The sequence below is a fragment of the Ascidia mentula genome, chromosome 1 (genome assembly GCF_947561715.1).
Source record: "Ascidia mentula chromosome 1, kaAscMent1.1, whole genome shotgun sequence".
Lineage (NCBI taxonomy): Eukaryota > Metazoa > Chordata > Ascidiacea > Phlebobranchia > Ascidiidae > Ascidia > Ascidia mentula.
In genome coordinates, this window is record NC_138566.1 from 4,324,904 (window position 1) to 4,348,875 (window position 23,972).

Consider the following 23,972-nt stretch of genomic DNA (forward strand, 5'->3'; position numbering starts at 1 on the left):
ATTTCACGGATCAGTGAATACCGAAATACTATATATCGATGCCATAAAACGTTGAATAAAATTAACTGCAGCTTAAAAGTAACGACAAATTGTCTACAACAACATCAGTACATCAGAGCCGGTCGCGACCGAATTTATAAATTTCGTTAAATGACGGGAACAGACAATCGCAAGGCAGCAAATAATGGAAAATAAACAAAACAAATAAATTCGAACAATCGTACAGAATTAATATGTTGCATTTTTAGTTAGTTCATATACGGCAAATATTTCAGTTCCATTTTATGTTGCGTAACAACATACATGGGACAGTAAGTATAACAACCAGACAGAGCACGCTATTAGTAAAAAAACGCCTCCGAAATTTACGTTTTTGCAACTTTCGCACCAATAGAAAGCAACCAAAGCACCACGAACATGACAATATGACATATGTTGGCCCTGAGCTTCGTATATGTCGTTTAAACGGCTATTTGTATGTTGGTTGTGGTTGAAAAAGTTAGTTATCATTTATTAATTGCAAGATGATGAACCCACACAGACCAAGTAGTTCACAGCATGCAGTGACACAAATTTGTAAAATTGTTACAGTTACTTTTGCTACGATAACATCAATAAAATTTCCAACAGTTTAAGATTATATTTATTCGATGCCGTTTGGCACTAGAATGCGTGCCGTAGATTTCTATGCTGGGTCATGGTTCTGACTTCACGTGTCATGTACGGGCTTTGAATCAAAATTGAAAACATCATGGGCAGTTAAACATACATAGCTTATTTCTTGATAGGATTTTTGAAACTTCTGCATCTTGCAACACGTTGCGAACCCGATCCCGATAAGTTAATAGGTTTCGGTCTGGACTCGAACTTTTACGTTGTGTAAAGTTACTTGAAATGGTAAAACGGGTCCACACGCTTGTGGTAAATATTAAATTTTGTCCACATCGACATGGGTTGATATGAGACGACACGGAACGCACGACAAAAGGCGTTCAATCCCGGCGAATGAACTTTGATCAGGAAGATCGCAGAAAAACTTGCATAGAGCCGTTGATGACGTCACAGGTGCGAAACGTCGTCGTCTTCGACAAGGGCGCCATCCTGCGACACATAATAATTATAAAATAACGAATATAAAAGTAAAGAAAAAGATTCGCTAAAGTTTTCTTTACATTATTATTATTATTTAAAAACCAAAACATCGGAAAGCAGCTGAAAGCTTAAGAGAAACCTGTGTGGAAGGTACTTCGAATACATGACAAAAATGCGGCTTGTGCTATCATATCACAGTGCCAAACAAGGGTATAATCTTCATATAATGCTCCGAATTCACAACGGTTAGTAACCTTGCAAACACTATAGAGAACGGAACAGTTTGTGGAAATGACTGTGGCGCATTGAGGAAGTTAGCCTCCCCTGTTCTGAACGGTAACCTTACACAAACTGCCGAGTTACCAATTATAAATGTTGATGATATATGAGCATTAGAAGAACCTGTGATAAGAGTATCGCGAATACACAACCAATACGCGTTGTCACAAATAGCGCCCTTACACAAACTGCTGAGTTATACAACCTTGCTTCCGGCAAGCAGGGCTGTTGCTTCGTCCAGTGTATGCTGTGCAGACATTGTGCGCTGGAAATATTTGTTGGTCGGCGTCTCGTTTGATCGATTTGTTTGTGACGTCACAGACCACGTATGTTCGGTCATTTTCCCTCGCAGCCACGTGACCGAACCCGACCAACTGCTGGAGATGCCGAGAAGGAACTGTCGCGACGGATCGCTCCTGCCGCATCGGATAAAGTTGTTGGGGTTAAAGGTGAAGTGCAACTTTTTATCGAATTTGCGGTTTCGAAAATAGAACGAGGGCTAAAAACTATTCGTTAATCACCAACAGTAACGCGGACGCTGATATTAAGATAAAGAAACACATTAATCACAATAAGCAATGTTACGTTTTATGGCTTCACAATCGGTTAATGATACAATGATTTAACATTCATTCACCCAAATAAACAGCACAGGAGAAAAAAATTGTAACCAGTAAGTATCACACATCCTTTACCTTGTAGCAAGTTGTACCAATATCTTGACGCACTGGTAAGCCTTCGGTTCGTCGCTTCGCTGATTCTGTTTAACCATCTCCAGCAGACCGTGATCTGGTCGCTGAAGGGCGTCGCTGAGTCGCATCTTCTGTACCGAGTCGTGAAGTGATAAAACCTCGAGGATTATCGAGAGGAGGGGTTGCAGATCACTCGCCGCGACAGTCGCTATTTCGCTCTGTTACGTCACAAACAGAATTTTTGCGTTTTACTAAAACACGAAAGTCATAATAATTTAATCAGTTCTAACAGGACAAAGAAAAATGAAATTCGAAGAGTCCCATTATGACGTCACAAACATCTCGCTGTTAGATTCGGTCGCTTACCGTCAGCATGCTGATGACCGTTTTAGAAAAAGCCAAGTTTTCGTAGCAGCAATGGACGATGACGTCAATAATCACAGCAATCGAAGTTGAAATTTCGCGAGCCGCTAGGAGGAGCTCTTGCAAGTACCTGAAGAAACACATTGTTTATTGCGGGCCTCAATAAAGTGGGCCTTGTCCGAACACGACATGAGCTGATACGAGATAACCGAAAGGTGGATTGAAATCAGAATATAGTGAAATGGAAAGTTTATTAACTATATGGGGTGAGGCAGACAATATGTTTAGAAATATAGGATGTTTGGAGGTCGCTCAGCTGGAAATAGGTTCAGTGGCAGGAAACGACAAAACGTATGTAATTACCTTTTTCCAACAACTCCGAACACCCCTTGCTTTATGCTAGCTGGTAGTTGGAGTTTACTTGTCACGGTTAAAGTTCGAGCAACCGGAGGTCGGTCGGAAGCTTGTTTACCCGAAGAACCTTCGAAGGAAATAAAAGGTAGAGTTATAATGTTTAAGTAAAAGTTGTAGATTTTCAAGGAAGAAAACAGGTAAATTTTTAATAATATCTGTCATCAACTGCACTGGTGAGATACGATAGGTCGAAACAAAACGTAACAGCTCACTTATCAATATTGGTTGCTTATTGCTTGTGCAACGGATATGGACTATTGCCACAATATATCCCTGAAGTGCAGAACGCAGAAAACGTTGAAGTGATGAAAGTACGTTGCGTACAAAAAAAACAAGTAATTTAGGACAAGTGAATACGTGAATTGAGAATTTCCTTGTCCTCTGATATTCACGAAAAGTTTATCTGTATGAAAGGTTGGGGAGGGACTGACCGTTGTGCAAGCTTGACACGTCACAATGCAAAATGACGTTGGCGATTGTCGTGTGCAGCTGCAAGAAATCACGTGACTGTGTGGAGCTCCAGCGTCGACTCAGAACTGTGGAAGAAGTCTCCGATGAATCAGAACGTTCCGAACCTGCATCTCCGCCGCCATCTAGTGTATGCACGTGTTATTTCTTTGGAGAATTAAGAGAAGAACTTGACATAGAAAACAAAGAAAAGTAATATCCACGAAAGTGCAAGTCGTTTACTTTTCTTGTGGCTTCCATTTTGGAACAGGGGCACGGTGGCCGTTTCGCCCAAAAGAAATTTCATCAAACGAGAAAACCCGTTATGTCGGACGAGGGAAGCGCACGCCGTGGGACCCTGCAACGTAACAAGCAACATGGTTGAAGATAATCTATTTCCTAAAACTGCAAGCACAACCTCCAAAAGCTTTAGATCCATCACAATCTGTACAATGCACAAATATCCGCCACTTTTACACTCACCATTACGAGTAAACGTAATACGGTGACACTGTACACGTATATTGAACAACAAAGTATAAGTCGACTAAACAGCAAAAAAATCAGTTCGTACGATTCACTTTAAGGTAATTCGAACAACAAACATCCAAACTTTCAGGGTATTTAGATAACAAACCTACTTTGTGAGTTGGTTCTTCCTTAACTTTATGACAAAGAAGTGTAAAATACACAACTCAGCAACACGAATAAAGTTGTGCAAACTACAATGATTCTAACACGGCAAGCAAATACGTTCTGGCGTTGGATGTTAAAAAAAGATGAAAGTCCACTTACTGTCGATGTGAATTCAGAAAGCATTGAGAAGTACTGCTGACTATGCTTGATCGATTCTGCGACTTCCCGATCCAACAACGATACGATACGCGATAATATCGGATCTAGACCTACGTGTTTTTGCTCCTAGAACAACAGTTAAGGATTGGGACATATGCGACGTTGATGGGTTGGTGTTTCTTTCCAACCGAAAAAACTTACCTTCGTCACGTTCGGAGCTGCGAGACATTTCAGTGACTTTGTGAGAATGTTTGCGAAGGTCGTCCTCACCGAGTAGTTCGGGCACTCCAACAGAAACGAAACAACACTCACAAAACCCGCGGCATTGTTGAGTTGTGACGTCAGCCACACACACCTGGCAACGCAAGTATGACGTCACAATGAAACCGTCAAGTTAAAAAAACCAATCTTGTTCTTATACGGCAAACTTGCTAACTTACCAGATCAAGCCAATGCCATTTAACATTTAAACAACAGGATAAAAATGACGTCATAATGTCACACGGTGGATACTTACGCGGGTTGACTCGATGCGAGTAACTCGTCGACGGTTTTCTGCCACAACTCGTACTCGGATGCGAGTTTGGAGCGAGTTCGGAAGAAGGTGTGGAAGAGGAAGTGAGTCGCAAGACGGAGTGACGTCACAGCTATGGCCGGGTGACTCGACACGAAAGGCTGTGGAAGAGAAAGTTTTTCTCGGTTAGATTTTCAACCTGACATCGGTTACATGTTGTGGTTATTATGGAGGGAATACTGTGTGAGAATTATTAGGCCTTAGGGAAGCAATTTTAATTCACAAATTTTGTAAATGTTCGACCTAAATCAAAATAAAAATCAGCAGATATACTGAAAGTCAATACGAGCAAAAATTACTACTAGCAAAATTTTGCAAACCCAAACCAAATAAAAACTACTTACCACGGTATAAATCAAACCTAGTGTTTAACACCTCCCAGATGAAACAATTATATTATTGCAAACAAACAAATCAAATAAACAGCAAGGAAGTTACATACTGTGAGGGTAATGTCTAATAATTGGTGCTTTTTGTCTTACCAAGTTGGCTTCGACTAGTTTTCTTATAAAGGAGAAGTAAGTGGGCGAATACATTCCACTGTTCCTCATAAACTGAAGGTTTTCCTCACGTACGAGTTGCATTATTGAAGCGGCGATTTGTGGGGTAAAGATACCACGTTGGTCTCCTTTCCTGCAACGATCAAAGAAACTCTTGCAAGTGGTGATGCATAAAATAAAGATGAACAATGCGTGATATTAAGTTCATCAAAAGCATTCCGAGGATTACACAAAGCAAAAAAATAAACATACCCAGTTTCGGCATAGTAGTGATTTTATAGTTGGGTTGATGACTTTTGCATAAAAAAGTCACCTTTTTCTAAACTTATTCTTCACAAAAAGGTGTACTAAACATTTTTTGTGGAAAAAAAGGTTACCTTATTGTACAAAAAAAAGGTGATCAGCCTTGCAACAACTTACAAACATATGTCACACATGCAGTTCACTGATCACCATTGCCCTTTTGCTTGTGTATTACATATATTTTCGGAAATTTCACGGTGGTTATTTGGATTATTTTCAAGACAGGTCTCTTCGCACTTACTTGATCAGTTTGGTGAGTTGTGACAAGCGAATGTCGTTGGTGTCGCGCGGGCTTTGTGGAGGGGAGACCTCTGGTGACGAGAATCCGGAGGGAATAATTTTGTCCTGTTTCATGAACGAAACTCGACCCTTGCCCGGTTTAGGGACGGTTTCAACTTTCTCGTAGAACAGGAGATACGCGTTCCAGTAACGAAGGCGCTCTTCGTCGTATGGGATATCTTTGATGAAATAAATCGCCGATTTCAATGTTTTTGTTGGGATTTGCATCGTTTCTATCATCACTTCAGTTAAAATTGCGCCACCTCATAACTCTTACACTGACTTAAATTTGGATATAAATAGTTATGTCTTTTCTTAGGTTAAATGTTTAATTAATTTGCATGAAGCAAAATCAGCGCCAATTTGTATTAGATTTTTAATAAATAAATTCATGAATAAAATTTCCCATATTCTTAGATTTACTTCATAATGTACTTGATACAGATGCGCCAACAAACAAAATGGTAGAAAAATAACGATATGATATAAACTTGTTTTGTTCACCTTTCTCGTAAACCCGACTTCTGAAGGTGCCGCCGAAGCATTCTTCCTCAAGACTCTGGTCGGTCATCTCAAACTCTTCGACGTTCGTGTCGTTGAACTTGAACCAACGCCCGTAGTGCGAGTTACTCAAGGGGGTTCCCCTGAAATATCGGTAAAAAAACAAGAGTTATTTGCTTGATTTTTAGGTGGGACAATGACACACGTGCATTGGTTGCTATCCACCCAGCATACGTTAAAATGGTCACAAGTATGCGCTGTGTAGTACTTGCCGATGTAAATCACAGGACATCGTTATAGAAATTTATGAAAACAATTTAATAAGAAAAACTAGAGCCGATTGTAGTTTTATTACGGGCTGTACTTAACATATATGTAGCATTATTGCGTGAATAGCTGCGAAACCAAACTTTTGAACGTGACAAAGTCGATTGATGGGCTGTTTTTATGACAAACGGTCCCTTTTGAAAAGTAAAATATAATTACTTACCTCCTGTCTTTAATAATGGAATAATAATGACCAGCTTGTGCCTGTCCACTATGAACCACTACACCGACCAATCTGTAGAGTTGCTGTTCGTTCGTCACATGTCGACCTGAAAATATACAACATATTTAGAAAAATAACTCTTTGAATAAGAATGCTGAAGCGAAGTTGCTGGACCCAGATCAAACCAAACTGTGTTATCAACATCTTAGTTAGGGTTTTCCATTCAAACTAGTAAGCTTCAATTTTTTTTGCATCTGACTTTTTTGACATTTCTAGATGTTTTTTTTTGCAATATTAACTTAATCCTTGCAACCAATGCTAAAATTAACTTATTTTTGGATTTACCTGATGCTCAAAATATCTACGATGTAAAACCGGTTTTAAGTCAGCTATAACCAGATAATAACACGACAACGATAGAAATGGTCACTTACTTCTCTGTCCGTCAGATCCTGATATGGTTTCTGCGACATACGGCAGCATATCAACCTCGTGTGGGAATTGAAAGTAATGATCAAACTTAAGGGACCTCCCCGCTTCCCAATCGTAACTGAATCGTTTAAGTTGGATCACAAGAACTGGTGGAAGGGATTTGATGCAGGTTCGCTTTACCGCTGGACGCTGCGTTGTAGAAAAGGTGCGGAAGTTAAGTTTTAATTCACTTCTGAAGGACACGTAATATTCAGAAAACTGATATAAACAACACACGTTACATCAAATATACCGCCACAAAAAAATAACAAACTAATCAGACAGACACTACAAACCAAACACCCGGAATTCATTGCAAACTACATAACCTTAAACATACATGCAACGGCACCAACAAATCATAAATATATATATCTGGAAGCCAACATAAGTCGCATGAACAAACCTTTTCATTGCACTTCTCACAGAAGTAGGAATTATCTCCTTCCAATTTCTCCCCCGCCACAAACTGTTTCAGGGAATCTTCGAGACTTCCAGCTTTCACAGTGAGGTTTAATGCGAAGTAAGGTTCCTCGCGTTCGTATCTGACAAGATGGAAGTACAGAACATACATAACAATTTCATGAAAAATTTTGATAACAAGTTTACAACAAATCCGATTTTGATTGCGACTGGTACAATGGGTTTTATTTTTTTCCTTAAATTGAACAAACAAACGTGTAAATAAGCAAATCAAAGGTCGTATATTTTTGCGAACCGCTTAAATTACTGCAACATATGCTGTTTGTTTTTAATGCTTTGTATACCTGGTAAATGTCCGAAAATCCCGACATTTTTACTGGACTTGTCAGAAATGTTCAGCGTTATAAAAACCATGTACAAAACACACAAAACCATTTGATCTATTTTTACGTACGTGCAATGTACAGAACATGTACATATTATACATGTGTGACCAATTACACACAAAGGTGTGGTGTTCTCCCACTCAAATTATATTCCCACTTTAGGTATCGTTAAAAATTATTTTCTCTATAAGCAACCAATATTAACTTGATCACTCACTTGTGTGGGCATCCCTCGCATATCTTTTGGTCGGTGAATAAACCTTGGAAGGTGTCGCGAAAAATTCCGCCATGTTGCTTCGCCTGCAAACAACTCGCAAAATTATCGTAACAGGTTGGTGAGTACAGGGCGCCAAATCAAGGAATTGGATTTAGAACCGCAAATACATTTTTCTACGGTAAATTTTGATATGTGGTAATTATGAAAAAAACGTCTCGACAATGCTATAATCTAGGCAAAAGTTACTGCGAAGGCAAACAGCTCCTCACAGTACAACAGAGAGTGACAACTGACCATAAGGTCAATAAAAACTCAAGAAAGAAGAGAAAATCACTGATGCATGACATTATGTGTGTTATTTTGGGAGGGTAACGGTTCAACACCGCTCGCAACACATTCACAGAAGTTAAGGCACCTTCAAAAATTCGTCTATCTGGTCTGTGAGGTCGGTGAAAAACTCGAACGCGTCTTGCTGTTCACGCACATTGATCTCTTGCCCCCACAAGCGGAAGGTTTTCCAGAAAGTGGAAGGCTCGTGAAACTGGAGGCGTGAGTGGTGAAGGTGGGCGAATACCTTTTGTAATTGATAGAGAAGCGTCTTGTCCGGTTCAGCTTCTTCCTCGAGCCCTTTACACAGGATCGACTGCGGAAAGAGTGTTACGTCACTGATGAAGTCATAAAGAGGATTTCCACGTCGTCATATTGCTGATTTGAGTTATTAATGTTGTGTAAAAAGTTGAAATGTAGAATACGAAATGATGTAATTAATATTTGCGATTTGATGACCTCATTAATAGTGACGTAGAGAGGGCAATTTGACGTAATACAACACACATCCTTGCAACCTTTTAAGCTTTCAAGTTAATGCGTTAATCAATTTATGTCGATTTTACCTGTTTTATATTTTCGATCATGAACAACTGCTGAAGTACGCTGTTCATGTAACAAGTCGCACCTCCGTTCTTTAAACCGACCAAACCATGCTCTGGTCTCTCAACCACCAGTGGAGAAAAATCAAACTCCTGCACATTTAGAATTGCAGTGTATGGGGATTGTTTGACGATTCGCTTTACGTCACTGCACAGCGAACAACAGCTCGAACAATCTCCACAATTTTACATGACTTCGATACAAAATCATTCATTTGTGCTGGCGATCAAGCTGGGTAACATTCGTTTATTTTTCGTTGGAAACGCGGGTAAATTGGAAACATAGTCGCAATACATTAAGCTAGAAAACGATCCTGCTAAGAAACAAAAAATGGTTTTCGGGCAGCCGACCGGATAGGAGGTGAAATTGAAAAATAATAGCCTAGATTTGAAATAAACACACAAAATCGATTACCTTGGCTTTAGATTGGTCCTGGTAGTGATGCATTGATATGAGTTGTGTGACGAGCAAGTTGAGATTCTCTGTGCATTTCCTACAAACCTCGATGAGAAGATTGAACGCAGCTTGTCTTGATTCAACCGAACTACACCTGGTATAAATATACTGCTTGTATCAAAGTGGTGTTGACTAACTTTAGTGCCTTATTGCTAAATAGAACACTTGTGCTCAGAGGCATTGTTTGACGCGAACGCCTTGTATGACGTCATTTTCGCTACAGCGAAAATTGTTTAAGATGATTGGTCGCCGCTACTTTCAGTGCAGTTTCCCACATTTTTTAGTTGACATAGAAGCAAAATACTTTGGAAATATGTTTATTGTGGATGTAACTTAGTTTTACGCAAAGTTGCCATGACCGTGTCACATGCACTTAGCATATCAAAAGTAATTAGAAAACCTCATGAACAAGCGTGTATGATTTGCATTTACTTGGGTTGAAAGCTGGAAATGGACTGACTGTTCCTCTTCTGTGTCACGGATGCGTCCATGATGAGTTTGGATGCGGGGAAGAGGAATTCGGAGAGGAGTCGTGAGATCAAATGGGAGCCTGGCACCATAGAAATAAAAAAAATCAACATAATTGCTATGTAATAAAGCATTGAGAGTTGACAACAGTTACGCTAATACAAACAGAACTTTTAATTGGTAAAATAGTTTTAATTTAGGGTGTGTACCCATTTTTTTCTTGTTAACTTTTGGTGAAGCCACAAGGATTTTGATCAGGCGAAGATGCCCCGTCAACAGAGTGTTGTCAAGGAGACGGGCGGAAGATGACTCAGCATATTCGGCAGATGTGGGAATTTCGAAGTCGGTGAGCCAGCCGACTTCCTCGTCGAGATTTTGGATTTCGTCCACCCCGCAAATTTTCTGTGATAACTTCGTTAATTTTTCTGCGGCATTTTACGTGGCCCAACACAGGTACAGGTAACAAAACTCCTACTGCAACAGTATAGTCAGGGTTACCATCGACTTGGGCTATAAAATTAGCACGCTTCATTTTTGATGCCAAAATTTAACAGCTTTCAAAAATATTCACACTGGTCTCTACCACCGTGCAATATTACTAAAAATTTGAATTTGATAAATACGTTTAAATGTGAATAGCAAGTACAGAAGTCCTAATAAGCACTTTTCTTAGAAATAATCACGTTTGTATTTTGTAAGACATTGCTCGTAAATATAAACGTGCCAACCCTGATTAATGTACATAGCTGGCTATACCACAAGCATATTTTCAAGATGTAGTTTAGGTGTTATTGAGGTATTTTGAAACGTGACACGTACAGTATTGCGAAGTTTTACTACATCCACCTCAAGGTCTACGCCAAGCATTTAACAATTATCCACAAAACCTTTAGTTTGTTTTGATGATTCAGTTTTTTTCCAAACTCACCTGTTGTTTTTCGAAAATAGCGTCTTCGACCAGTTTTCCTTTCAAAGTGAAATACTGAATGCAATTTCTCACGAGAGCTTGGGCTTTGGGTCGAAGTAAAGTGGTTTGGTGCCAGAATGGAACGCGAGCTTTGATAAGAATCTGAAACAGAGAAACGTATCTTATAATATATAAGTATATGTAGTCACACCAAGCTGCACTGGTGAGACTTTATAGGTGGAAAGAGTGGCCTTCTGTTTGCAGCTTACAAAACAGGAACACATCTTTTCAATGTTTTTTTTGCAAAATTTACTATGGTTTTCACCGATAATGCACATGCATTTATCACTAAGATGCAAAACAACCACAAAATTTGACAAAATTCTAACCATATATAAATCTTTTAACCAAAAGGTTAATCGGGGTCAAACTCCACTGACCTGCAGTAACCTCTGTCTTGGGGACTTGTTCATGGCCGAAGCAATATTGGAGAGTTTGTAGAATTGTTGAACTGCACAGTCTCTAACATCGCCATCTTGTGGCTGGATGAGGATATCGATTACAAAGTTGTTGATGTGGGGAACCTCGAAAAAGCATTCTGTAAAGTGAGTTACAAAGTGGTGATTTGTGAATTTGATTGACATTGTGAGGTATGTAAGTAGGACTACAACGCATATATATTCCAACGAAATGCATAGGTACAAGCTGTCCTTGAGCATACATATCACCAATAAAAACATTTCAGGCCTTTCTCAAAATGTATTTCTTTACAATGGGTTTTGAAAAAAAACGGGTTTGCAGACAGCCTGCATACTGTTTAACACAACCCGTCTATCTATTACATCATGTAATTAATATGCTATAAAACAACCACACAAATACATTCACAATCACGCCCGGTGAAACGTACCCAAATGCGAAGGTCGTAACTCCAGACAAGCGACCAGCAGCTCCAATGCCTGCCGAGCTATCAATGCATCAGCATTCTTGACCGTGGTTTCCTCGCTACGAGTGAGGTAAGGCCGGAGTTCGGACGACTCCATACTGCCTCCACTGGACACGCTACTAGTGCTGGTTTGACGGAAAGGACTATTAGCAGCCGGTGACGTTATCGAGTCTTGACTGTACCTTTGTGCTCTGCGAAGTAGTATACATAAAAATATAGTTACAACCTTCTCAATTTGTAAGGTTGTGGGAAGATAACATTAAAATTTACATGTGAAGTTTTGTGAAACCACTGCAACGGTATAATATATTTTTGAAAGTGATATATAGGAAGTGGTGTGGTTGATTTTCGGCAATAGGATTTTTTTTACAGTCATAATAGGCCAAAAGCATTTTTTGTTACAGCGCAATGTAGTTCATTTCCAGAAAAAAGTAATTGATTAGTTTCAGTCATTGTTAAACATAAAACACGAAAACAACAGAAATCTATTCCAAATAAAATAAACCTTCGTAAGAGAGACCTGTGTGTCCTCTGACTTACCTGAGAGAAGTTGTTAAACATAGGAAATTACAGTGACGTGTACAAACATAAAATAACAAAATGTCAAACAAAATCACACGGATAAATAATAACAACGAAGTGTTTCGCGATAGTTTCACCAAATTACCTGAGAAAGCTGGTGCCGTCCGTACTGTTGTCGGGGTTCACTACGAGCTGGTCGAGCTTACAGGCGGACGCAAACCATGTTATTCGAACCAGTGTGAGGATAAGGGACGATACCTCTTCGCTGTTCAGCACCTAAAGGACAAAATATTTGAAAAATTGACACAATTTTATTAACAATGTGTGAGATTTGAGAATAATTTATGTAAAGAAACGAACATCGATCAGGTTAAAACAGTTTATTGTGTAACTATATTTCGTTTATGCGTACAAGTATTTCAGTGTAAAAAAAAACATTGCATAAAGTGAAAGTAAATGTTTTCTTGGGGGGCCAGGTTGATATTTCATTCGGGATATTTTAAAACGCAATCCGTGCGTCAATAAACTTTACGAAAAAAATATAGTACATGATCCTTATACGGGTATACAACATACGACCTTACCTGAACAGTGGTTTTAATTGCTGGTTGGCTCTCACCGGCCATTACCACCGGACTGTGCGAAATACTTCGACGGTTTCGTTTGTTAGGAGTAGCCGATGCATCAGACGAACCCACGCGCAGTGACTCCCTAGTAAAGTCAACAGTAGTAACAAGAAAACCGATTGTACCAAATGATAGAGCTTTTTCTGGGAGAAAAATCTCTGAAGAAATCGCTACACCAGATTAAAGTGCTGAAAGATGCGCATCAACAAACCGTACACCGACCTTTTGAGAGGTGACACTGCCGCTTCTGATGTCAAACCGACGCGCTTGTTGCCATGGCTACCGTCGTGGAAGGTGCCGTCGCCGTCAGTACAAGAAGCCACGCACAGTAGATACCTGGGTTGCAGAGATATTAAGGCTGGGCACTGGTAACCTCACAATATAATTGGGGCCAATACATAGTTTATCCAAATCATTGGTTTTCCAATCTGCGTTACGTCATAAATCTTGCACAGGCGTTTTAATAGAGATATTTTAGGCTGAGATATGCCGCCAAATTTGTAAGTGTGGGGTGAGTCATTAAAGGTTCGTTAAAGGTGAAAGATTATAACAAGCACTGTTAAAGTTTGTGAAAGAGATGGGTCGTAATTTGAAAAACAAATAACAAATAAGCAAAAGAGCCAGAATAATCAGGACGGATCAACGTTGACCGAAATGTACCACAAAGATGAAATTTTAGAGCTTGTTAGTTTAAAAGCTAATCCAGTGTTACAGACACCAGTTGCACTGATGAGAACTTATGAGTGGAAACAGTTTGCACTGCTACTCTTAACCCTGACAACAATAACATACCTTGCTATGCCCAGAGCCACCACATAACATCCACGTTTCGTTTCAACATCTGACATTTGGTCGAGGCCATCAACGATAATTTCACGTTGAAGAACGTTCAGAATAACTCCTATACCACCGTTCTGCATGAATGCCCGCGCAAAGTTGCCGTTATCTTCGATCTCCTGAGGAATATAAAATGTTTAATATCAGTCCGATGAAAAGTATAATATAAACTATACTGGGTTTCTGATTGAACCAAGGCTACTCTGGCTGGCTATTGATTGATAACCGTGTCTGGAGTTATCTGTGCTCTAAATACCTTGCGGTAACTCGGCTGTTTAAGTTTGTTTGGTTTCTGTGTAAAGTTAGGAATATCGATTAAATATACAGGCCGTTGCAAAAGCCTTTTAAGCCACGTTTACCCAACAAGCAGCAGCGAGGTATCGACGTGCGATTCAATTCATATTCTTGCCTGGTTTTGTTGTTCCACTGGCATTAGAAGACCGCTTAAAACTTCCAGGTTGTATTGCAGTCTGAAGATGTTCATGTCGTGTGTATTAGAGCGGAACAAGTGATCAGACGACCTGGGTCACGTGACAAAACGTTATTTGCATTTTATCCTGCATGAATATTTTTTTAATTTTTTTTACACAAGAATAATTGACCTTGCAAAAATTATTCGTTTAAAAGCAATCATACAAATGATAAACCGTCATGAGTAGCGCAAGTCGTCGTCTCAATTTATACGCAACGATTATTAGTGTGTTCAATGCAGGGAACCTTTGCTTTTTAGTGGAGCTCCTGCTGTCGATCGACATCGAACCTTCAGTTGGCTCCGAACCTGACGACACAGTCGACCCCGTATCGCTCTCGTTAAACTCACCCAACGTGGAGTCGGTGTCGCCTGAAAGGTAAATTGAGTAAGAACCTAAGACACGGATCTAACGAGTGTTGGAATAAAAGTAACTGCTCAAAACCACGGCAGAAACTGTCAAGAGACTGGAAATATTTTTTTTTAATCCATGACGAAGTGAAACAATGGAAAAATTCAGAAAAACCTTTGATAAAATAGTTTTTTTATCGTCAACGATATTATGAAAAACAGGAACCTCTTTATGTGTCTAAGTTTATCCTTTTAAAGTTAATCTGATTTGATAAATTTGTAATAACTGCTAAGCAGTAGGAACATCATCATTCTGACCGCTTCACGTGCGCATACAAACTGAAACACTACCACAGATCTTCACCACATTATTTTTACATATATAGATGAGTCTTACATTGATCGGATACATCAATATTTCTCTTCAATCTCGGATCTGTAGGAAGCAGGAGGAGCAACCTCCTTACCGAGCTAGTGATCTGAGGTTGATCGAGATCGGTGAGTTGGAAGAGGATGTCGAACACCTTGTTCCCGAGGTTAGCGAGGATCACAGAGGGGAGTTTTTGCTCCTGAAAAAGTGACGATGTTATCTCGGAGCATGAAAACGTCAAGATAAAGAAAAGTAAGAGTTTCTCATTCAAATGGAATAAGATTATATTTTAACAAGAAACGGAGGATGCCTGTGAAGGCGAAAAGGATTTTTCAACGTTAAGAATAAACGAACTGACTATACGATCTGAAACTTCTGAAAGTTTCCAATTATGGATTCCCTATCATTGGAATAAATTGACAATGCTAAGTAGAGGGATAGATTCTGGCAAAGTTTAGTAACCAGTCTGAGTAACTATGATTAATATATAATGTTGTACCTGGTGTACTGGTAGTAACCTTTCCACCTTATACCACTCTTAACACAAAGCCTAAAGAGTGACTTTAATGTTAACACAAAATAATTAATAAAAATGCAATAAAATGATCAGTATTTCTGGGATAGGAGTAAAGTGCGAGTTGTTTATCACTTGTACAATTCGATATGTTGACAAAAGTTTACTATACATGTTGTACGCTTACCAGTTCCAATAGAGCCTGGTTCTTAAGTGTACTTTCTTCCTCAATCTGCATTGCTGATACAGTGGATGACGTCTTGACGATCACCGCCTGTTGGCAGTGTAAGTTGACATATCGCTGTGCGTAAAACTTCACGAGGCAACAGAATTACGTCAATTTTGATCAAAACACCGTACCACCATATGTATTTCTATGTAAGTTCGAGACAACGACTATGCAGACAGCTAAGTTGATCAATAAATTCGAAAACAAATTGAAATTAAAAAAGTTGCGGAAACTGATGATCATGTCTTGTTGGACAAAATGTATTTTCTGAAATAAACATCAACTGTGCTGTCCCAAACTTACATAGAATACAAACGGCAGATTTGTAAAAAAAACACAACCTTGCGTTGCGCAGCAAAACACACACCTGATTTTCGGAGAAATTACAATCGTGAAGCAGGAGTCGGTCGTTCGAGAATGGGATCACCCGGTCGTTCACCAACAACTGTACGTAATCCGGCAGCATGTCGATGGAGGCCGCGATCTTTCGCCGTACGGCGCGGACCTTCTCGTTGCCATGCGTGGAGAGGCGGAAGTCGGGTTTGTTCGCCGCGTCACACCTCACTTCCAACGTCATGGGGATTCCCCTGAAGGATTCCCCGTGCGGCAGAAGGCTTCGCGGGTCGGTGTGCTGCCACTCGGTGTCGCTAATGTAGCGGTGGACGACCTGGAGGAGACGCTCGATCGTGAGGGATTTGTTGGCGTGCCTGGAAGGTGGACAGAATCCGGGTTAACGCGAAAAAATGAAAGTTTTGTATTTAATATTTTGTGAGATTGGTGCTACACTTTTCGTTTAAAGAACTATCTTCTGTAAGCCTTGCCCTTCCTCTGGTTAATGGGCACAAAACAACAGAGAAACATACAACAAAAAATAACAGTCTGTGCGTCATTAAAAATGGATTATAGCAACCTGGATACTTTATATCCATTAAGTATCAGTTTGATGATCAAACCAATGTATTTTTAACTAAAAAAAAATACTTTTTTGTTGGTATGGTAACGTCGGGAAATATGTTCGCCGCCAGAATCTTGGTCGTCATGGTTACGCCATCTGCAATTGACGGAGCTTCCTCACCGGAGTAGCAAGCCTATTTAAACAAAAAGTATGTACAGCGATAACCTTTAAGCTGCAACGTCAACATTTGGTCTGTTCATCTTATAAACGAATGTTTTAAATTAATCCGGTCGTTGAAAATTTAAGGGTAATTATGCGTCATGCTGCTTAATTTACATCAATAATTGAGCTGTATAAATTCTTTGCCTTACCCAACCAAGAACAACAACAATTATCGTAAAAACGTATGTACCCTTTAGATAGTTTTCCCAAATGACCCCCAGCAAAACAAACTAATAACCATACGGCTAAAAATAATACCTACATTCAGTCTCTTGTAGCACTCGTTGAGGAACTTGGAATGTAACAGGGCAACGTCTTTCTTAAGCTTCTGGCCAGCGTCCAAGTACGAATATTTAACCAGTGAAGCTGTTGCTCTTTCCGCCACCTCGGCTGACTGGCTTTCAAGGCAGATTCTCCACAGATTGTCGATACCGATCAGATCCAGCTTCTCCACCGTCTGTTGCAAAAAATAAATTGTAACAAACAAGGCGTTGTAGCTGTGATTTGTTGAGAACGTTCAATTCGCGGCATAGACTTGTTTTTGATAGTTACGTCATAATGATTTTTTTACGTCACTTTAGGTCCCGTTTACAAAGATGGGAATTTTGGGCGTAAAACTTCATCTAAAGACTATTGAAGGACAAATCGTTATTCCAGTGGCATTTAATACAAACCTGATGATGTTTACAAAAAATACTAATAGACAACAAAAGTTCACTAACGAAGACGATCAGTAACGAAGTTTGCAAATGAACATAACAAAGGGATAATTGTGATTGGTTGATATTTATACCCAATCGCCAACCTTCTACATATTATTTACTCACCAAAGTTCCGTGTGCGCGTTTCATCTTCTGCTCCTGGACGTTTGTGTTCAACATAAATGCGATGAAACATTCGAAGAGATACATCGTCATTGTTGGAACGTCCAACTTCAACATACGCTCTCTAACATATAACAAGTAACAGTTTAAGAAACATGACTACAACCGCAAGGAACACGATTTAAAACCGGTATTTTTTGTCCCAACTAATCGCAGAAAATTATATAAAAAGGCTTAACGAAGAAACATTTTCTTACGTCTTTAGGATGTTACCAAGGCAACATAAAATAACATACAAAAATCCAACAACAACAGTCAATACCTGAACATGGTTTTCACGGTGTCTGCCTCCATATCTCCAAGTATTCGGCCGAACCACTCACAACACGCCTCCTGGTCTTCAATACACGTTCTCCTGCAAACAAAAAAAATGCCAGAATCGTTGGTATGTGTTATGTCGACTTGCTCCAATCCTTTGAGTTACACGAGCTGTATTTATTAATCCAACTTCAACTTAAATGTTTGAGCCCGCGGTTATTCCTTTGTCCTATGCTGGGCAATTGTTTAATGAACATTTTTGTGCTTGCATACTAGGCCGGATATATAAAAATATATTCTGGATATAAAAATATAATATTCTGAATATAAAAATAACTATAAAAAATAATATTGGTTCAAAAAAAAGCAATAAAAAAAACTTTTCGACGCATCGCGTGGTTTTGTAAGTTTTAAAGTACTGTAATATGATGCCAGAAGCACACTCACTTTTTCGCGACCAGGGTATCCCAGATATCTCTCGCTCGACTCCACGACAAATACAAGTCGCCTTCTTTCAGTAAAAACTTAAGAAAATTCAGGTGCCACCACATGTACTGGAAAATATAATCAGATTTTTCTTGTAACAACAAAATGACACACCAATGTTAAAGTTCAACAGTAAATTCCCTGGTTTTACTGAACAACGGGATATTGGGCACCGCATGCATTATATATAAACCGTGCTACATGTCACCTCAAACTTTTGCGGAGAAAACTATTTATTTCAAGGTACTCTACACGTGTAAATAAACATATCAATATATATCAGACAGTCAACCAGTAAAACAGGAAACTCACAAGCTTTTCTGCCAAAAATAATTTACTTGGTCGACGTTTCGGTCGTTGTGCACTCAACATTTAAGTAAGTTATTTTTTGCAAGAAGTTTGTTTGTTGAATATTAAGCCTGACACATTGTTTAACCAGCAAAACATCACACTTTTTATATTATTTTGTTAATATTTTCACTCACATCCGAGTGCTTATAACGTTCATCAATAACAAGATTCCCGCTTAATTCCACATCCTGTTGTTTGCCGCTCTCTACTGCCATCTGGTGGCAACGCGACAGACTCGAAACCACCAGCTTAACGATATCGTGCTGCCGGTTGAGGTCGTGGAGGAAACTACGGTCAGCTTTGTTCGCGCGGTAATTCGACTTCACAATTGTCTTGGAGATGTCGTGCATCTGCATGAGGGCAGGAACCACCCACTGATCCTGCGGAAACACAAGAAAGCAGTGAGATGCTGATAACTGAATGAGAATATACAGGGGAGTAGGACACCATGGGTCTTTAGGTTTATTGTGTAGGCGTTAGATTTGTTTGCAATTTTGTGTGCTATAACAATGCCACAGTTGATACAATTTTTTACTTGCTGACCAATGATTTTGTCGCAATGTGAGAATGGCAAACAAATGATGTTGGCTTACAACAACATGAAGGTTTATGTGCATTTAACTTTTTTAAAGCCATAACATACTAAAAATAAGGATGTCTGTGGGTAAAACAACATGATATGACCTTAAACGAAGCATGCCTATAGTCACAAACAAAGACCATCGACCTTCTAAATAAGGGAAAATCTTATATGTCATTGCGGCGTAGTAACTCTTGACTACAAATGACCGAGCTATATCGAAAAATTTGTTTGGAAAAGCACCCGGTATGTTTCTATGGAAACAATTGTCTAAAACACACATAACCAATGTTGACGAAACATTAGTGACAAAACGTCGATAATTGACGATGACAAACCTTTTTGATGTCCTCGATGCATCGAACGATAAACGCCTTCTTAAGCGAATCTTTAACATACGTTGATTCACTGAGAATCGCGTTGTGCGTCCTGAGCGCTAAATCCACTAGGTGGGGTGAGAGCTTCGGAAGGTGGGCCAGATCCCACAGCAGAGTCAAAACCTGCGAAAAATTTTTGATAATTTGATCCTTTTCAATACGGATTACGCAGAAATAAAATTATAATTTTAAATAACCTTGTGTCAATCAAAACACAGTTTTATTTCCAAGAAAACTTGTTTCGCTAAAAAGCATCATCAGTTCTACTTCTAATATACAAACGGAAAAGTCAAAAGCGTTGGAAAAAGGTGGACTTTAGGAAGAATTTATTAAAGTTTGTCATTCAGAAATCGCGCATTTTTGATATGCGATCGCACTTCAACCTGACGATTGTTGCGAACGATACAAAAACATATCTCGGTCTGGAGGAGATGACCCCGCGAAACCTTGTGGTTTTCGAAAGCAAAACGCGGCCTTACCTTTTCCATGTCACGTCCCTGCTTGGTGTTGTGGCCGATGCGGCCGATGAAAGACACAAGCTGCTGACGCGCCTTCTCGCCTTGCGTGAGCCACGATTTATGAATGAGCGAAAACAATAGATCGAGTTGCTGCTCGTTCAGCTGCGGGGAAGCCCCCGAGATGATAGACTGCACGTTTTCGGAGACGGACAAGCTAGCGTTGTCCTGTGAGAAAATAGCGCGAAGATCGGTAACAATGTCCATCAGCTCCATATAAATTAAATCACATTAATGCATTATACGGTATATACAATTAACTTTTTTGAGCATGCAGACAATTATATACTAGGTGAAGGTTGAAAAAAATATTTTATTAAGATTTTTCTGCTGGCATCATGTAAATTTACCTTTGAATAAAACAAAACAATCCTTTAGTACACTGCAATTGGTAAAAACTGTACAAAGCAGTAGTATTAAAAATACTTGCAGCATTGAAATACCAACCTGCAATTTCCAAAGTAAACCCAGTTCATCTGAACTTAGTTTATCTCCTATGAACTCAACAACTTTACGAATCTTGTCGCAGTATTGTGATTGGTCAATATGACCGTCCAATGAAATGCTGAGTAGTTTATTGTCAACCAACCAATCCAAGACCTTGTCTCGGTCAATGGTTGAATCGCTCATAGAGAACTGGTTTGATTCTTCGATAAGCTTCGTTACCTGCAAAATGAAAATTTTTGAAATGTAACAAACTTTTTTATATCCAACCACTCTGCAAGGATTATTCTTGTGTGTCTACATGTCAGATGGCAGAAAACAGACAGTTGAAACACACAAAGTGTTTGTCTTTAATATCATGTTAGGACAGTGATGTCAGACACACATACCTCAATGAAAGGTATAAGCAAGAAAGTTTACAGATTTACGGCAAAATTCACACAAAAATGGCTTTTCAGTTTGATAAGGGCACTGTATTTTTGGTATCAGAACAAATCTATACACTTACTTCTTTTAATGCATTCATCTTTGCATTAAAGTGTGGACACTTCACCATTCTAAGAGTGACTTCCAGTCTGAGATCGTCAACTGATGTCACATCCTTAGTCCACATCACCCTACAAACTCCCTTCATCGCAGTGAGAAGATCGCTCAAAGAACCAAGTTTCTGCAATGAATATAATATACCCATACAAAATAACAGAAAATATTTTTTTTTGTGATAATTTGGAAAATAAGGCAACTAAAAAATGTTAAAGTTAGATCTGACAGAGCATTAATTTTTGTCTGTTTTTATTTGTTTTCCATGAATTTTGCCTGTTATTTGGATACTCAAGTTTTCCTACTTTATCTTACAAAACATAATTTTCAAACCTTTAACTTAAAATCATCTTCTGACAGCTCCCGAATATATTTCACCGCAAGTTCAAGAACTGGAGCAATGTAAGACTGAACACACGCTGGATTTAACCAATCCGCACACAGAGAGAAGGGTTGAAGGACTGCAGCTAATTGTGATGCATCCAGTGAGTTGTTCCGCCCTAGTGCTGCTTGAATTTCGATTAACCCACCCTGAACATACACAATTAATTTACAAAATTTCGCCCCAAAACAAGTCTGAAAACGATTCATAAAAACCATTTGCTACTCAATACATACAATTCCATGACAATAAACTTCATAGGATAGCCTGCTCAAGCCTACTGTTAATTTTGGTACCTTAAAGCAAAAGGTGTTGATCAGGTTGACCATCCATCCACGATGATCACAAAATCTTGGTATTTTTTTGTTGTCAAGACCAGAAGGCCTGGCATAACACTTGTCTAAGCCACCAAATTTAGTTTCCCACGACGATTGATTCCATGTTTTGTATTTGTTTTTTACATTCCATGCACAGTCTGGATCAAATGCCTGAGAACAAGACATCAACAAATTTAAAATCCTGCAATGTCTTCTTGCAACTGTTACAAAATATTTTACAGAAAAAAAAAAAAAGAAAAAAAAAGTAACAAAATACATCATTGAGAAATAAATTACACACAACCAAGCACTAACTAAAAACATTATAGGCTGTTGCCCAAACTATGCATTTGTGAATATATATCACAAATATCCCACAATTCTTTAAAGATGTGTGCAATCACATAACACAATAATTTCAGGAACAGAAAACAAACAGCAGTTTGACGACAAAGGAATATTGTTGTGAATGCTTCAAATTAAAAATATATATGGCAAAAATATTGACTTGTCAGTTGCATGAACATCAAACTTACTGTACTAAGTATTTGCAGCATGGATATAGGCAGAGGATCAAACTGCATTCGAGCAACAATAAGATCAATAAAAAGCAGCAACATTTCATGGATCCCTTCCTGGACATCTGTAAGCCATCTACAGTGAAACAAATGATAAGATAACTTTTCCCACCAACGCATATGACATGCGAAAGTGCAAAACACAAGAACACTGCACTTACTTTTGTACTGCGTTAGAGGTAAGCAACTTGTCAAAGCATTCTTGCATGCATCGATCCAAAAACCTCGTGCAATTTTCATCTTGATTTAGTAAACCTGAAAATTACAGAATTACAATTCATGTTAATAAGCTATCCTCGTAAACACAACGTAATGTAAGTTTGTCATAATACGCATAACGGAACTGTACAAACCTTCTCGAATTTGTTTTGTTGCAGCAATGAGACATTTTGCTAAAGATTCATCAGTCCTGAAGGGAATTGACCAATCTTCAGTAAAAACTCTGCCCTCGAGTTCCACAAGGTTGTGGTACGGAAAGTCTAATCTTCCATCTAAAAAATATATATACAGCCAGGGTAATTGAGAAAAGTATTTTGAAAACAAAATGGCAAGACTTTTAAAATACTCTCAATATCTATCTTTTAAAAGTGAATTTAAAACCTGAATCTTTGGAGTCTGAATTCTTCGGATCAACATTTTCATTGCCATGTTCATCATTCTTAACAACATCTTCATACGATGGTGGTGAAGTGCTGTTGTACAAGTCACTAAGAAAAAGAAACATTCCATTTACAAGAATTCAAACAGATCTGCTATTTTAAATCACCTGCCCTGCAGATCATTCATAATCACATCAGACTCATTTACATTATCATATGAAGACATGGGCATTTCACATGTGAGATATGATACAGCTTCATTAAGATCATCTTTCGCGCATTGTAGGGCTCTTCGTACATTGCTTTCATCAAAGAATCCCATTCCTAAGTCAGTGAACACTTTATGGTTTGAAAAAGTTCTTTTGTATCGGCAAGAAAATCGTAACATACCTATTAGAGCTTCAACATTCTTTTCTGAGACATCCATTTTAATATTGGGATATGGAAGAACTTCGTGATGAATAAATCAAGTGTAAGTTATATGCAAAGTTCCATTTGCATTTAAGGGTATATGGTTTATGTTTTTGTGCAATACAATGTACCAAAGCAGCTTACATCAGAATTGTCGTAAATCTTTTGCTTAACGTAGGCTATCTGCACAAAGTAAAATATGAAAAACCTAAGGATATCAAATGAGCAAAAAAACTTCAAGGTAAATCAGGCAAACACTCGTTTTAATTGCTCACTCAAACC

The 23,972-nt window shown here is 38.8% G+C and overlaps 1 protein-coding gene across 2 annotated transcripts; it reads right to left on the reverse strand.

Moving 5' to 3' along the window:
* LOC145911764 (ubiquitin carboxyl-terminal hydrolase 24-like) lies at window positions 1–23,859 on the reverse strand. 2 transcript variants are annotated; one of them, XM_082999198.1, is made up of 52 exons: window positions 23,670–23,859; window positions 23,447–23,603; window positions 23,281–23,387; window positions 23,034–23,171; window positions 22,842–22,935; window positions 22,639–22,756; window positions 22,082–22,273; window positions 21,737–21,934; window positions 21,372–21,530; window positions 20,867–21,085; window positions 20,384–20,587; window positions 19,866–20,027; window positions 19,082–19,327; window positions 18,558–18,664; window positions 18,115–18,207; window positions 17,796–17,916; window positions 17,231–17,425; window positions 16,833–16,939; window positions 16,219–16,558; window positions 15,810–15,896; window positions 15,136–15,307; window positions 14,636–14,759; window positions 14,328–14,439; window positions 13,874–14,037; window positions 13,304–13,417; window positions 13,040–13,166; window positions 12,601–12,731; window positions 11,898–12,124; window positions 11,428–11,585; window positions 11,009–11,149; window positions 10,290–10,482; window positions 10,045–10,162; window positions 9,571–9,706; window positions 9,120–9,248; window positions 8,642–8,869; window positions 8,227–8,309; window positions 7,607–7,745; window positions 7,164–7,350; window positions 6,730–6,835; window positions 6,243–6,382; window positions 5,701–5,917; window positions 5,139–5,289; window positions 4,600–4,757; window positions 4,284–4,437; window positions 4,083–4,208; window positions 3,531–3,645; window positions 3,272–3,433; window positions 2,790–2,907; window positions 2,430–2,556; window positions 2,067–2,281; window positions 1,577–1,787; window positions 1–1,101 (listed from the first exon to the last, which is right to left on the reverse strand). In XM_082999198.1, the coding sequence occupies exons 1-52, from the start codon at window positions 23,704–23,706 to the stop codon at window positions 1,060–1,062; spliced, it is 7,806 nt and encodes a 2,601-aa protein (XP_082855324.1). In that variant the 5' UTR covers window positions 23,707–23,859; the 3' UTR covers window positions 1–1,059. The 2 variants fall into 2 exon arrangements, with proteins under 2 accessions (XP_082855324.1, XP_082855333.1); XM_082999207.1 differs by having other exon boundaries at window positions 1,067–1,101; window positions 1,555–1,787.
* Window positions 23,860–23,972: the final 113 nt, after the last annotated feature.

Coding starts and splice junctions, on each gene's coding strand:
- LOC145911764 (XM_082999198.1), bottom strand. CDS start 23,706: ATGGATGTCTCAGAAAAGAATGTTGAAGCTCTAATAG. Junction 15,308..15,809: donor ACCAGGCTCTATTGGAACTG/GTAAGCGTACAA, acceptor TCACTTTTTCAG/GAGCAAAAACTCCCCTCTGT. Junction 13,418..13,873: donor GTGGCTCTGGGCATAGCAAG/GTATGTTATTGT, acceptor TCTGCAACCCAG/GTATCTACTGTGCGTGGCTT.